This window comes from Cupressus sempervirens, chromosome 9 (genome assembly GCF_028749045.1).
Source record: "Cupressus sempervirens isolate cs-2001-9-10 chromosome 9, ASM2874904v1, whole genome shotgun sequence".
Taxonomy (NCBI): Eukaryota; Viridiplantae; Streptophyta; class Pinopsida; order Cupressales; family Cupressaceae; genus Cupressus; species Cupressus sempervirens.
Window position 1 is genome coordinate 41,375,215 of NC_143126.1, and position 14,468 is coordinate 41,389,682.

At 37.5% G+C, this 14,468-nt stretch overlaps 1 protein-coding gene across 1 annotated transcript in view; it reads right to left on the reverse strand.

Moving 5' to 3' along the window:
- The window catches only part of LOC149537517 (Ribosomal protein L22p/L17e family protein), a 61,195-nt gene extending 49,435 nt beyond the window's left edge, over positions 1 to 11,760 (reverse strand). The window contains exons 1-2 of the mRNA XM_089798930.1: positions 11,422 to 11,760; positions 11,020 to 11,105 (exon numbers count right to left, since the gene is read on the reverse strand). Coding sequence (XP_089655056.1) covers positions 11,020 to 11,105; positions 11,422 to 11,509 — 174 coding nt within the window. The 5' untranslated portion in view covers positions 11,510 to 11,760. The remainder of the gene's footprint in view (positions 1 to 11,019; positions 11,106 to 11,421) is intronic.
- Positions 11,761 to 14,468: the final 2,708 nt, after the last annotated feature.

Consider the following 14,468-nt stretch of genomic DNA (forward strand, 5'->3'; position numbering starts at 1 on the left):
AAAGAATAAAACGATGTTTCCTTAGAAAACGATCGTAAAGAATAGAAACATTCTATTCTAACTGAAAAAGCTAAAATAGCTACAGCTAACTAAAGCTAACTAAATATTTACAATAGATTACAATTAACTAATAATAGACGAATATCTATTATCGTAATATAGCCCCTCCCAATCTATAAAGAGAGACAATTGTGGTCATGTTTTTCAAATAAATTACCATCTCAAAGCAACAAGCTAGCTTGAGATATGTAAATCCTCCAACCTCCTTTGTCCTCCAACCTCCTCTTTATGATCTTCTTAGTCCTTTAGTCCTAACCAATTTCTTATCTTATAGGTTCTCCATTATATTCTATCTATGATTCTATCTTAACCATCTTCAATTTTTTGCTCTTCATGGTGTGTTTTTGCACTTCATGGTGTGTGACACTATACACCAAACAATAAGTATTCAAACATACTATGTACAAGGGAACCAAAATTCAAAGGTCATTTTCTTTGAGAGCCTTGTTTAGAACAAGATAAAGGTATAGACATCAAGTGGCAATTTCCACCAACAATAGACCTTTCAATGTTTTTCAAAATATATGACCAGCTTGAAAATGCCTATCAAGTATACCTCTATATATTGTTCATAGCATTATATATGTACTTCTTTTGAACTATATGTATGGAAATATATGTGTGTGTGTGTGCAAATGTATGTATGTATGTTTGTATCCCATAATCAATCAAATGAAAAGTTGGAGAAGTTAGGGAGTGTGGTTTACTGTCATGTCCCCTTTTCAAATAATTAAAAAATAATAATCTTTGCTAAGACAGGCAGGCCCAAGAAAGTGAAGTTTCGGAAAAAGGGAGTTAATCTTTGGAAACCGTTGGACTAATAAATGATAATTATTATTAAAATATGTTTCATTAACCTCTCTTGGACGTGAGTTACAGTTATGCCCTTTTTAAAGAGGTTTGGAGGCATTTTGGGCTCATTCCAGAACTTAATTTTTGGCTCATTCTTTGTTATTCTTCAGAGGCTGCCAAACCTGTGGAGAAGGAGACCCAAGAACGGGAGTTTGCAGGTTTCCAGGGAGACCCAAGAACGGGAGTTTGCAGGTTTCCAGGAAGGCTAAGGACGGGAGTTTGAAGCCATTCCATGTGCATGCTCATACAGAGTTTGCCTTTGTGCTGAACAGTGCAGATTTGTGAGTTTCCGGGTGTATTTTTGTAAGAGTTTGGTGTTTCCGGTTGAGTATTTCATATCAGTTTTGGTTGCTGCTGTATTTTATACTTTAAGCTGTTAAAATAGAGCTGAATATATATATTGGGACGTGATTAAACTTCTGAGATAGATTATTAGTGTTCTTGTGGTGTTTTCGGGCATATTTTGTGCTAATTCGGGAGCCCGATGAGCATAGTTTTGGCTCTACATTTGTGATCTGTTGTGTAAAGGCTATACAGATCTGGAAATGTCAATTTGTAGGCTGTTATGCTGCTGAAAGTTCTGTAAAAATTTTCATTTTCAGATTCATTAATAATTTGTGAAGTTGTGAAGCTTTTAGCACTATTTTCAACATACCCGATTTGGGGTTTCTTGAGGAATTTGGTGGATCTTTGGGATATTAGCTGTTTGATTTTAAAGATCTAATTAGAGGTTGGAAATATCATACAAAATCAGAAAAGGGACATTTCAGTGGTATCAGAGCCATGATCTTGCCAGCCTGAGGGTTTGTAGAAGTTTGCAGAAGTTTGCATTTCAGTTTTGACAAGTACCCAGATCTTGCATATCAGTTTTGACAACTACCCAGATCTTGCATGTCATAATTTGGTGGTTGCATGCTTCTAATCAGTTGCATGTCCAAATCTATGGTTTCATGCTACTTATAATCATTTGCATGTTAGTTCTTGGTGAATTTGGTGGTTGTAGAAATTTGCATTTCAGTTTTGACAACTACCCAGATCTTGCATGTCATAATTTGGTGGTTGCATGTTGCTTCTAATCAGTTGCATGTCTAAATCTATGGTTGCATGCTACTTCTAATCATTTGCATGTTAGTTCTTGGTGTTTGAAGAAGTTATATCCTATTGGGGTTACACTCTACTTTATCCAGAATGGATAGGTATAGTACAGAGTCTCAGAGGGAACAATCTTGGACAATTGATAGCCAGAGTCAAAATAATAGAAAGGATGGTTATTTAGACATTCGAGATAAACTTATGAAAATAAGCCATGACATGTCTAAACAGTTGGTTGAGCACCACCGTATAAATGACATGTTATCTGACCCAGCTAAGGTGGATAAGTTGACTGGATTTCAATTTGGCAGATTTTCTCACAGGACAGATGACACAATTCCCAAGAACTTGCATGAGGAGTTTGAGAAACTAGCTGATAGCCAGGTAGAGGTCTCAGATTCTACTCTGCCACAGGAAGTGGTGGGAAAGGATATTACACAGATTGATAGTAACGGTCAACTTGATACTCAAATTGAGACAATTGTTTACAGGTTGTCAAAGGGTGATGCCACAGGTATTCAGGATGGTATAGTTACAACAGGCAGTGACTACAGTGTAGTGGGTTCAGATGATGATTATGAAGATGTTGTTGTGCAGGATGGTGAGATACCTGGTAGAGATGAGCAGACATTGAGCATTCATGACTTTGCTGAGAAAGAGTACCAGACACAGTTAGATGCTTCATCACATGAGGTTGAGGCTGGTAGTACTTCACATGATTTGTCCAGCCAGCTGAAGGTGAACAAAGATAGTAGTGTGACTTCATTATCTCATCATGATAGGTATGTGGAGTTAGTTGGTATTGGTCATATTACTCAGGTGAGGAGTTTGCTTGAGTTACCAGTTGATTCTAGTTTACGGATATGGACTCGAGATTGTTATATTGGCATTTGGGATTCAGTTGACTGGAGATCTTTAACACTTTTTGGTAGCAGTGTTTGTTTGGGTGCTATCATGGATTTGATTAGCAGATTACACGGTGTTGTCTTTTCTTGTGCCAGTATCTTGTCTGATGTTGGTATTAGTTTTTATACACCAATGTTGGGCTTTGTTCATATATCCAGTCGGCCATACTTGCTGGAATGTGTTGATGATATTTCATATTTGGCAGTGTGTATAGATGAGTCCCAGGATCATATTGGCATTGATGACATCCAGAAGGATGCAGTGGGCAGTTTTGAAGACTTAGTTCCCTTGGGTATAGAGGAGTTGGACAGCAATGCTAATGTTTTTGATACTCTGTATGCTGATATGAGCTTTAGATTTGATTCACAGGATATGGATGGTAATACTCTAGAGACTAGTAACTTTGAGGACACTCCTTCAGACAGTGCATCAGAGGAGGTTTGTAGGAGACAGTCAAACCAGTGCCATCATGTGTCTAATCAGTTGAGAGTTAGTGACCAAGACATTGCTATCACTTGCCAACATTTCGATGCTGCTCGTCAGTTGTTAGCAGTTTATGGATGGGGTTCTCCTACTAGTGATGAGCAGGGAGGAAGTTATCTTTCCTTGACAGAGATCCACTCTTTATGGGAGGCTATTCGGATTTTGAGACAAAATTATATGCAGTTGGTAGCCGACAGAGATTATCTTATGGAGTGGGGCAGTACAGCATATGATGCATTGTTGGCCAAGGAAGATGAGGTGAGTGAGCTTACTGAGCAGCTTAGGTGACTTCTGAGACTCTTGAGAGTACATAGTTGGCTCTCAAGGAGTCACAGTTTCATTTGGCTAAGGTGACCATGGAGTTAGAGTGACTACAGTCTTTACCTAATTCTATACAGTCACAAGCTATGGTGTTTGGTGATCCGAGGATGTCCATGGCCGAGATTGTTAGAGACAGTGGAGATGGGGATGCATCCATCCTTGATACTAACATTGGCATATCAGGTTCATTCCCACTAGAGTCAGGTTCAATTGAGTTGGGTGCTGTAGCAAATTTTTGTGGTGTGCCTGACATGGTGGTGACCTCTAGTACTAATGGCACGAAGACTAGAGATGTTGTATCAAAGACCATGTGTGACGTTGGTGAGCTGATAGTTGGCATGGTTCCTACTAGTAATACTACTCCCTTCGCAATGTCTTTAGAGGTAGTAGTCAGTTCCAACTTGGTTAATGATCGATTGCAGTTAGTTACATCTGGATTGCAGTCTGAGCCACTGACTGAGATTGGTGCATTCTATCAGCATTACACTGTGAGGTATGCTCATCTATCTACCTTTGATGACCATGTTGATGAGATGATGATACAGAGATGTACTTTGGTTCCTAGTGCTTATCATCAGTTATGGGATAGTTTGATGCCTCGGGATGAGAGTTGTGATGGGCATGACATGGTGATAAGTCCTGCAATTGACAAGTTGATAATACATGACTTAGAGCAGGAGTTTTGGAGTGATGCTTCAGCAAGTGTTGTTATTGATTCTACTCCTTTGGCTATGACATCTCCTGACTTAGCTAGTGATCAGTCGCAGTGGGTTGTATCACTTGTTCATGGTGAGCTGTTGACTGAGGTTGGGTTTTTTAATCAACATTATATTGCAGGGTATGTACATCAGTTAACAATTGATCCTTATGCTGAGGAGTTGATGGCAGGAAAATTTGGTTTGGGTTCCATTTCTTGTTGTTTATCTTGTGATGGCTTTTCACCATCAGGGGTGCATGGGAGTTATGGTTATGAGACAGTGGCCAATGCTCTACAGAGTTGTGTTGACTATAGGAGTTGTACAGTGTGTGGATTCTCCATACTTGGCATAGTTTCATTTGAGAGCATTCACCATTGTTGCAGAGTTGGATTGTACATTCCATATAGGCCAATGGAATGCATTGATGGTATTTACTATGTTGGTAGTCCACTTTACTTGGGTTTTGATATTCTAAGAGTTTGTGTCTCATGGCTTTTTGACTGTGGTAATGGTGATTTTGGAGTTTGGTTGAGCTATAATTTCCAGTTTGATTATGGATTCCTCTTGGTCATATTGCAGAGGATCTTGCAGGAGTCTGTGTTAATTGGTAGTAGTATAGTTCATGACTACATTTGGGATCCAGGAGGATTGATTGGTTTATTGTTCAGTCATTGCTTGAGGACAAGCAATGTTTGGGAGGGGAGGACTTGTCATGTCCCCTTTTCAAATAATTAAAAAATAATAATCTTTGCTAAGACAGGCAGGCCCAAGAAAGTGAAGTTTCGGAAAAAGGGAGTTAATCTTTGGAAACCGTTGGACTAATAAATGATAATTATTATTAAAATATGTTTCATTAACCTCTCTTGGACGTGAGTTACAGTTATGCCCTTTTTAAAGAGGTTTGGAGGCATTTTGGGCTCATTCCAGAACTTAATTTTTGGCTCATTCTTTGTTATTCTTCAGAGGCTGCCAAACCTGTGGAGAAGGAGACCCAAGAACGGGAGTTTGCAGGTTTCCAGGGAGACCCAAGAACGGGAGTTTGCAGGTTTCCAGGAAGGCTAAGGACGGGAGTTTGAAGCCATTCCATGTGCATGCTCATACAGAGTTTGCCTTTGTGCTAAACAGTGCAGATTTGTGAGTTTCCGGGTGTATTTTTGTAAGAGTTTGGTGTTTCCGGTTGAGTATTTCATATCAGTTTTGGTTGCTGCTGTATTTTATACTTTAAGCTGTTAAAATAGAGCTGAATATATATATTGGGACGTAATTAAACTTCTGAGATAGATTATTAGTGTTCTTGTGGTGTTTTCGGGCATATTTTGTGCTAATTCGGGAGCCCGATGAGCATAGTTTTGGCTCTACATTTGTGATCTGTTGTGTAAAGGCTATACGGATCTGGAAATGTCAATTTGTAGGCTGTTATGCTGCTGAAAGTTCTGTAAAAATTTCCATTTTCAGATTCATTAATAATTTGTGAAGTTGTGAAGCTTTTAGCACTATTTTCAACATACCCGATTTGGGGTTTCTTGAGGAATTTGGTGGATCTTTGGGATATTAGCTGTTTGATTTTAAAGATCTAATTAGAGGTTGGAAATATCATACAAAATCAGAAAAGGGACATTTCATTTACTGACACCCTTGAACTAAGTAGACCACTTCAAGGGATCAAACAGATCAAAATCGGGCATTCTTGCCTCTTGTGGGCAAAGAAGCGAGTTGATTACCCCAAGGGATGGACTTGGTCATAGTTGTATGCTCTTGCCACTTCTGGGATAAGAGGTGGCTTACCATGATTTGGATATTGTGTGCTCTCGAGTGTAGTTGGGTTAGGTAGTTTACTAGCACCCTTTTGAGTTTCCTACCGAACTAATCTATGATTGATTATAAGATGGTTGTAATGCTTATCGTAATTTGCTTCCTAACTGATATATTTGTTCATTAGTTATAGCAACAATTTTTGGAAGAGACGCAAAAACTCCAACACAATCTCTTCCAGAAATTGTTGCTATACATGATGGATTGTGGAAAATTGATGTCTTTAATGTCCATTAGTTCTTAAATTATTAATGATTAGTTAAGTTCGCTTTAGCATGCTTTTGTCAGAATTGTGTTTTGTGCAAAAGAAAGTTGATTCCAACTATGCATCAAGAATTTGATAATTTTGCACACAATCGTGGTGTTGTTTTATAGCAACTTCTTTTGGTGATTTCTAGCAAAATTGTGGTTACAAATTAATCTCAATCTTTGGATAGCAAGAGGGGTGCTTTGTTACCCAACATCATATTGGAAGGCAAACATCTTGTTCTTGTTCTTGGTCATATGAGGAAGTTCTATAGAAAGTGGTTGTTTGATCAAAAATCCAACCAGGAAAGGTCTCAACAATAAACTCATATTGTAGAGTGTCTTGAAGGGGAGTCAACATTACATGCATTTGTGGCCAAATGACCTACAAGTTATGTCAAATCTTACATAGGAAAAGTTGCATGGACACAAATACGGATATAACATCAGTATGAATACGGCCATTTTCTTAAGACACCTGTTATGGATACAGCTAGATACCACACTAATAAAAAACAAATGCACATATATTTAACACAATTTTCTAAGTTACTAGTGGAGATTTTCGTTACTTCAAAAGTAGTATAGACACTAAGTACTATATTAACAATATATATTAATTTGGCCCATTCATGGGCTTGTTGGGGTTAATCCAACTTCTAAGAGGGCAAAGGCATTATGGACACCTCCAGAGGATGGTTGGATTAAAATTAACTTTGACAGGGCGGCTAGGGGAAACCCAGGTGTTTTAGGGTGTGCGTAGCAAGAGACCATAAGATACTCGCGTTTGCAGCCAAACACTTGCAGGATGGAACAAATAATACAACAGAATGTTCGGCAGCCAGGGAGGCTCTGGGCTTAGGAGCAAAAATTGGTTGTAAACGAATACATCTGAAAGGTGACTCGGAGATCATCATAAATGGCATTAAGAGAGGAAAGATGGAGGCATGGTACCTGGATCAAAGTATACAGCAAATCAAGGAATTGCTTCTGGATTTCGATGATTTTAAGGTTTCACATTCATTTCGGGAAGCGAACAGAGTGGCAGATTTGCTAGCCAATTTAGGTGCCAATTCAGCATTGGTTCCACAATATGAAATCTTTGAGGACTTTCTTCACCTTGGATTTGAATAAAGAGAGCACTATTGTTCAGCCTTTAGACACATAACTCACTCATGATAATTAAAATTGGAGATTTTAAGGGAAAGGCATTTTGAGTCTAACTTCCTATGATATTAATCATTCCACGGTAAGCAGAGATTTCCATATTACCAATGTATCCCTCACGTATGTCAAATGAAGTGTTGGTTCGCTTTGGTACTTTGTTCCAGAGAGTTCCAAGGCAGATATATTCAGGTTGAAGGCAAGGCAAGTCCATTTGTTTTTTCACTGAGACAGAAATGGAGGTGAACTTCGCTCTCGGCTCAAACTCTCAGATTTAGACCTACGAAGGCCAAATTTCCACGGGGCGTCTTAAACATATTTTTGTTTTTGACAATCCGGTCTTTCTAAAGGGCATTTAGCAGATGCTAGGGCCAAAATATTTGGAGTCATTCTGGAAGAAGAGATCAAATTTGGATGTAGCATCGCTATTTGTTGCACTCGCATTGATGGTGGGGGAATCGAAAGAAGAGGTCCATCGGGTGGTGGCTGCATATGTGGAAAGGCAATGACTTCTGGGGCTAGAGAACATAATTGAGAGAGTTGTTCTGGGTGTTGGAACTGAGATGGGTACTAAGCCTTGGAGGCTAATTGGTGGAGGGGACTCTTCTATTCAACCATTGGTGGTGTGTCTTTCCTCAAATCTGCAAGGCGTTCATATCCCCAAAGTAGAAGAGGGGTGGAAATTGATAGTGGAATTCTTGACTAGGCACGTTTGGGCACCAAAGGAGCAGGAACGACGATTTATGAAGGCCACACCAAGGAAGAGCATGCTCTCTTTTGGACAACAAATTCACCACCAGATTGCGAAGAAATGGCATCTTAAGAAGGGTGTGACCACATCACAAGGAGTTTGGGTTGATGCCTCTTTGATAGTCGAAGAGGGGAGGGCAGTGGAAAGTGCCGTCAACGGAGATAGGGAATTTCAGTGATGGATGACCACTCAACTCCAAGTTTCACTCGTGAGGAAGCGACACGATGGTTCAAGGAATAGCAAACAGTGGAGATGGCGGTAGCTCCTTTTTTGTTTGTTTGACTAGTTTAGTGGTTGGGCTGGGTGGTTTTGTCTTTGTCAAAGTGTTCATACTCAAAAAATTTGTTTGTCTAATGGCATATGTATGGGTAGGGAAAGGGTAGTATAGGCTGAAAGGCTTTTAGCCATACCATCAATGTATCTCTCTTTATCAATATAATACAAATATTACCTATCAAAAAAACAATATATATTAATTTAACACTTTACAGTATGTAAAAATAGTAGCGTTAAAATGGAAGACAGCCCAAAAAATTGGGTTTCCAAAACAGGAAACATTTTGTTTGTCTTTATCATTTGGTGCAGGTTTTGTTTATGCAAAACAATTCAAAAAAATTGCAGGAATGAAGATTTTTAAATAAAATTTGGGAAGATCTACATCAAATTTTTTTTAAATCAAATCACATAGTATTCTACACTATTGGAAAATCAAGGTTTTTTGGGCACATATGGGTACAGTATTCAACATGTGTCCAAGTGGTATCAGATACATATCCAAATTGGATATGGGGATACATTTGCCCAACAAGGGACAGAAGAATGTCCGGTGACACTATCTATAGGGTAGTTAAAGTAATATTGAAATATTTAGTATAATGGTCGTGTAACTTTTTCTAAAGAAGGTTAGTTTTTAGTCATTGTATGTTCTTTTAGTTGGTTCAGTACCTTTTTATTTTGTCTTTAGTTCTCAATCATTTTCATTATGCAAAGATCTTGTGATTTCCTATTTTAGCAGTATTTCTCCCCTTTGTTTAATACTCAATATCAATCAGTTAATTTCATCCTCTTAAACTCACATTGGTCCTCTCATCCCCCATAGGTTGACATTTGTCAACCTCTCATGAAAGATGAGAACCAAATCTCTCTCCACCCTTGATCGCCATCATTGCATCCTAGTCTTTCATTCCATCTCCCCCTCTCAACACTCAAAAACTTAGCCAATTCCCATACTATCCCTCATTATGCAACTTCTATTAACTTAAGCAATCTTCAGCACTTGGAGCACCCTGATGCTGCCCAAATCATGAGCACACATGAAATTCTTCATCGTGGGTAAATTGTTGCATTGAGGAGATCGGCATAGTTCATTTTTTAAGGGTTTTACGTTGGTTTGATCTCTTCTTAACCTGTATTCATTGTTGCTTTAATTTTGTGTTTTTTAGTTGTTTTTATTGTTGAATCAGTTCTTTTTGAAACACATAATACTTGCACACATTGAGATATTGCCAAGTCCAAAGATTTCAATTAGGGTTAGGACTAAGTTAATTAATGGAATAAGGTGGTTGAACTCGAGTGAGCCTTCCTTGCTAGTACTGTGAATTATCAGCGTATCAGGATCAGATTTACTTATCTCAGAATTATCAGCTAATTTAGTGGTATTGCATATTATTGAGGAATTGAAAAAAATGCATGAAATATAAGAAGCCTTGATGGGTGTGTGTGTGTGTGTGTGTGGGAGGGGGGGGGGGTGCGCCAACAAACCACTTCCAAGATAAAAAGATGAAGAAAAAAAACAAATTTGTTCTCAGAAGCGTCACTTCTGTATACAGCAGCTTGTGGTGTTTGGAGACAGAAACCTTCAAGCCTAGCAAACAGACTCTCTTGGTGAATGAAACCCTCAAGAAGCAGTTTGGGTTTCTGAGTGTAATCAGATCACTAAAAGTGTTATCATATTTGCAAACCGGGTGTGGCTAGGAATTTGTATTGGACGGGCAAACTTTGCATATTTGTTGTTTGATGAAAACTTGAAAAAGTTCATAAACTTTATTTCTTCCTGGACTTAGTTGAGGTTCTTACACATAATCTAACTTTTACTCCAAGTATGGATAAACTGAAAAAGATGTTACATACTTTCGGAATTTCAGCAGACAACTATTAAGGGTAAAATACTAAAAGCTAAAAAGAGTCTCAATATATCTCGCCATTTATTTTTAGGACATCTTCTATCATCTTTTTCTACTTATGGACCCAAAGTATCTATAAATTTTATTTCCCATCTAATGTTAACGCGCCGGTACATGTCAGAGTTGAATTTCTGTGTGATTGAATTTTTCCATGTGCTATCTCACTCACCATTAAGGAATCAACATTTGGTGAGAAATTGTCGCTCGTCATATTGAAACAATCTTTGGAAAGCAATTGTCTAGTTCGCCATTAAATTATCAAACAACAAGTAACATACTCACTCAATACATTGCGAAAAACACTGTATGCAGATATCCAGAAATTCATCTCAGACAATAGTTTTCTAGCACCGTTTCCAACTGAAATTTACATGGAGAGGGCTTGAACTAAAGCCTCGTCTATAAAGTTCTGAAGCAAAAAGCAAAAACACGGTACAAGTTAGGTGATAACCTGTTCTTGCCGATAAGAATAATAAAATGGATTGAGGATGGCTTCAACTGCACTGCCTTCTTTTGTAAAATTCCAAGCAAAATGACCTGAGATCCAAAATAAACAAAGTTCAGATTTCACCTAAATGTCTTACTTTTTTGTGGTTGATCAATAACTATTTTTCCCAGATGACATGCCAACGAAAAATTCCATTCTTACTATGAGCATTGTGAAGTAATCAATGCTAGAAAGTCTGTATCTAAAATTAACTACACTGAAAAAAGACCTAGGAAATTTTGTATTGAAAAATATCCACCGTAGAAAATGGCGCAGAATTGAAGTGAGAAGAGTCTTGCAATTTTAAAATCGATAGCGACTCACTCAGTCAAAATTATAATCATAAGTTGCAGAAATTTGGGTTACCTGTGGAATAAATGTATTTGGACTCGGCAATGTTGCATTTCTGCTCTGCTTGACGAACTAGGAGAGGGAGAATTCGACGCCAAGCCATCTATTGAGAACAATAACGGTTGAGCATTTGAGTGAGCAGCCCAGAAATGGGAGTCGTTGGTGCGTGTTCCCTCTAGGGCTTAAACCAGAGGTTTGGGATTTGATTACTTCTCATACAAAAATACCGTCGTCATTTTGGGCAAGTGAGTATCAATTTAAAATGCACACGACATGAAAAGAGATTGATAGATAATGCATTAAAATGAAATTGTTATTATTAAGATTCGTCTACTAAATTTGTGGTTCTAAATTAGCACTTGCATTTTGAAGGATGGAGGGTTAAGTCTATATTGAGTGATGCTATGGAAACACAGTTCCAATATATATCTTTAAGGTCTATTTGTTTTGCGGAATTGGATAGGAATTGGGATAGTGATAACCCAATTTTGTCAAATTTGTCGTTTGGGTCGAAAAGAATAAAGTGGAATTAGATTTGTGGAATTATAATATTGCCCTAAAATGAGGTTGCCCCACTTCCATCCAGATAGGTGGAATTGGGAATTAAATTCTAGGTTCAACTTTTTGAGGATTCAAAAAAAAATTAAAACAATCAATTTTTGAAATCCGGTGATTGAGTACGTGGCCTTTCTTCAGTTATCTCTTAAACAAACTTTTCTGTTGTTCAGTCATGGAACCAAGAAATGTGAAGAGAATGGTTTTGACAACGGGGTTTGTGAAAGCTTAGATCTGCCACATAGTGATGCGCAAGGGTTAGACTTCCTTCTCGTGGCTCGACATGGTTTTTGGGGGTTCATGTTGCAGGCGACGGTGTTTTTTTTATACTATGCATTCGTATGGGATTTGTTTCCCCTCTATTACAGCCAGCCTAAAGATTGAGGGTGGGATGTTGTGTAGGTCGACAATGGACGAGGGAAGAGTGTGTGGTGCTTACTCTACAACGACCCAACACATAATGTCGATGCCCTAATCCACCATAAGAGAGTCTGGCCCTCTTCAACCCTCCAACTCCAAAGCAAGCTCATCCTCATGATTGTTATTGCCCATGCCCCTCCCTATTGATTTTTTTTTTAATTAATTAAAAATATAATCCCATTTCCAATTTTACAAACCAAATACAAAAGATGTATCTTCCCACTCATCTTCTAGATGAACCAAAGGGGGAAAACAATTTTTCCAAAACCAGATTTCGAAATACAAAACCCAATTTTGTTAATTTCGCTAAACAAATGGGCCCTAAAAGACTTGCAAATCCAACCCTAATACATAGAAATGATAAACTTTTATAATTGAGTTTTAGGTATGTTACCTCTAATCAGATTACATATTATTTTATTTGAACTTATTAATCATATAGAATTCATCAACGTAAACAAATGCTTTGAATTAAAAGTATGCCTCAACTATTCCTGATTATAGACATTTGGGATACTTCGATATTTGATTTCATAATGATCTTCATATGAGGTCGGTAATTTCCAATGTCTAGATATGAATTTGAAAGAATTTGCCTTAGGGCAAAATTCACCCAAGATCAAAGAACTCAAGCACAAGCACAACAGTAGACCAGAAAGAGACCAGAAATAGTATGATCAGAATATTGATATGTATTCGATTCAATGTGAAAGTGCACTAGGAGTGCCAGTATATAAAGGCCTTTGGAATGCTTCTAGAATGCATAGTAATTAGCAACATGATAAGTCATACAACCAGGCACATATCCACCAGATATGGGTTATCCTCCATTAAGCACAGGAGCAAGTGTGGTGATGAGAGGATAAGCTTACAAAGGTGTAGCACGCAAATTTATGTTGTAGACACCATGTGCTAAATTAAAAGTGTGAATAATTGTGTTGTCTACATGACAACTCAGTTAATGATGCAAACTCTACTGTTGTAGACACCATGTGTTGAATTAGAGTTGCTTACTTCTATGTTGTCAACATGAAAACTCATGAAAGTACACAAACTCCTAAGTGCCTCACAAAACAAATAATAAAATACTACAATATAATAAAATAATGCATTAACCTAAGTAAACTTAAGTAAAGTGAATAAGTGAATACTTATTTACACCAACAGAATTAATATTGAACTCATTAATCATAGAATTCATCAATGTAAACAAATACTTTGAAATTTAAAGCATGCCTCAACTAATCCTGATTATAAACATTTGGGATACTTGATATTTAATTTCATAATGATATTCATATAAGGGCCATAATGTCTAATGTCTACATATGAATTGATATTGTTGGAATATTCAAATAGGAAGAATGCTTCTAAGGGGGGGGGGGTGTGAATCAGAAGTATTGCACTTTAACCATTAAAACTTTTAACTGAAAGTAAATTGCATGCATGTAAACATATCAAACAACCATGAAAAACAAACATGTACCACCACATAACACTTGAGATTTTGGTAACCCAAAAACCCTCCAGGAATAAGAAGGTAAAACTAGGGTGGGGATGATACCCACAAAATTATTGTAGTAATAATGTTTGACCACTTCTGATGGTCTGCCATGTTAAAGGCTTTACACTTTGTCAATAGTGACCTGGTTAAAGGATTTAAAAACACTTTACATGAAGTGTTACCCTGTTAAAGAATTTAATCACCTGTTTAAAGGATCTACAAAATAGTTGTTAAGCTAACCTATCAACATAGGATTTCTTTTCTAATACAATTGCTAGAGAGTATTAGGTATAATAAACCTGATAGCTTACAATCCTTGATTGCTGAATTCAGGCACTTGATCTACTTTCTCTGATCTTGATTCTATGAAATATGATATCTATTTGTATTCCTTGCTTAGTTTTGATCAACTGAATATCTGTTTGCTGCTATTTTCCTCTAAGTCTTTTTACTCTTCACTCTGAACTCCACTATAGTTTTTCATTCACTTCTTTATCCACCTCTCATACAATGAGATTTCGTCTTCCTTATAGAGACATTCAAAGACTTAGGGTTAGATATGGATCTACGATCCATATTGAAT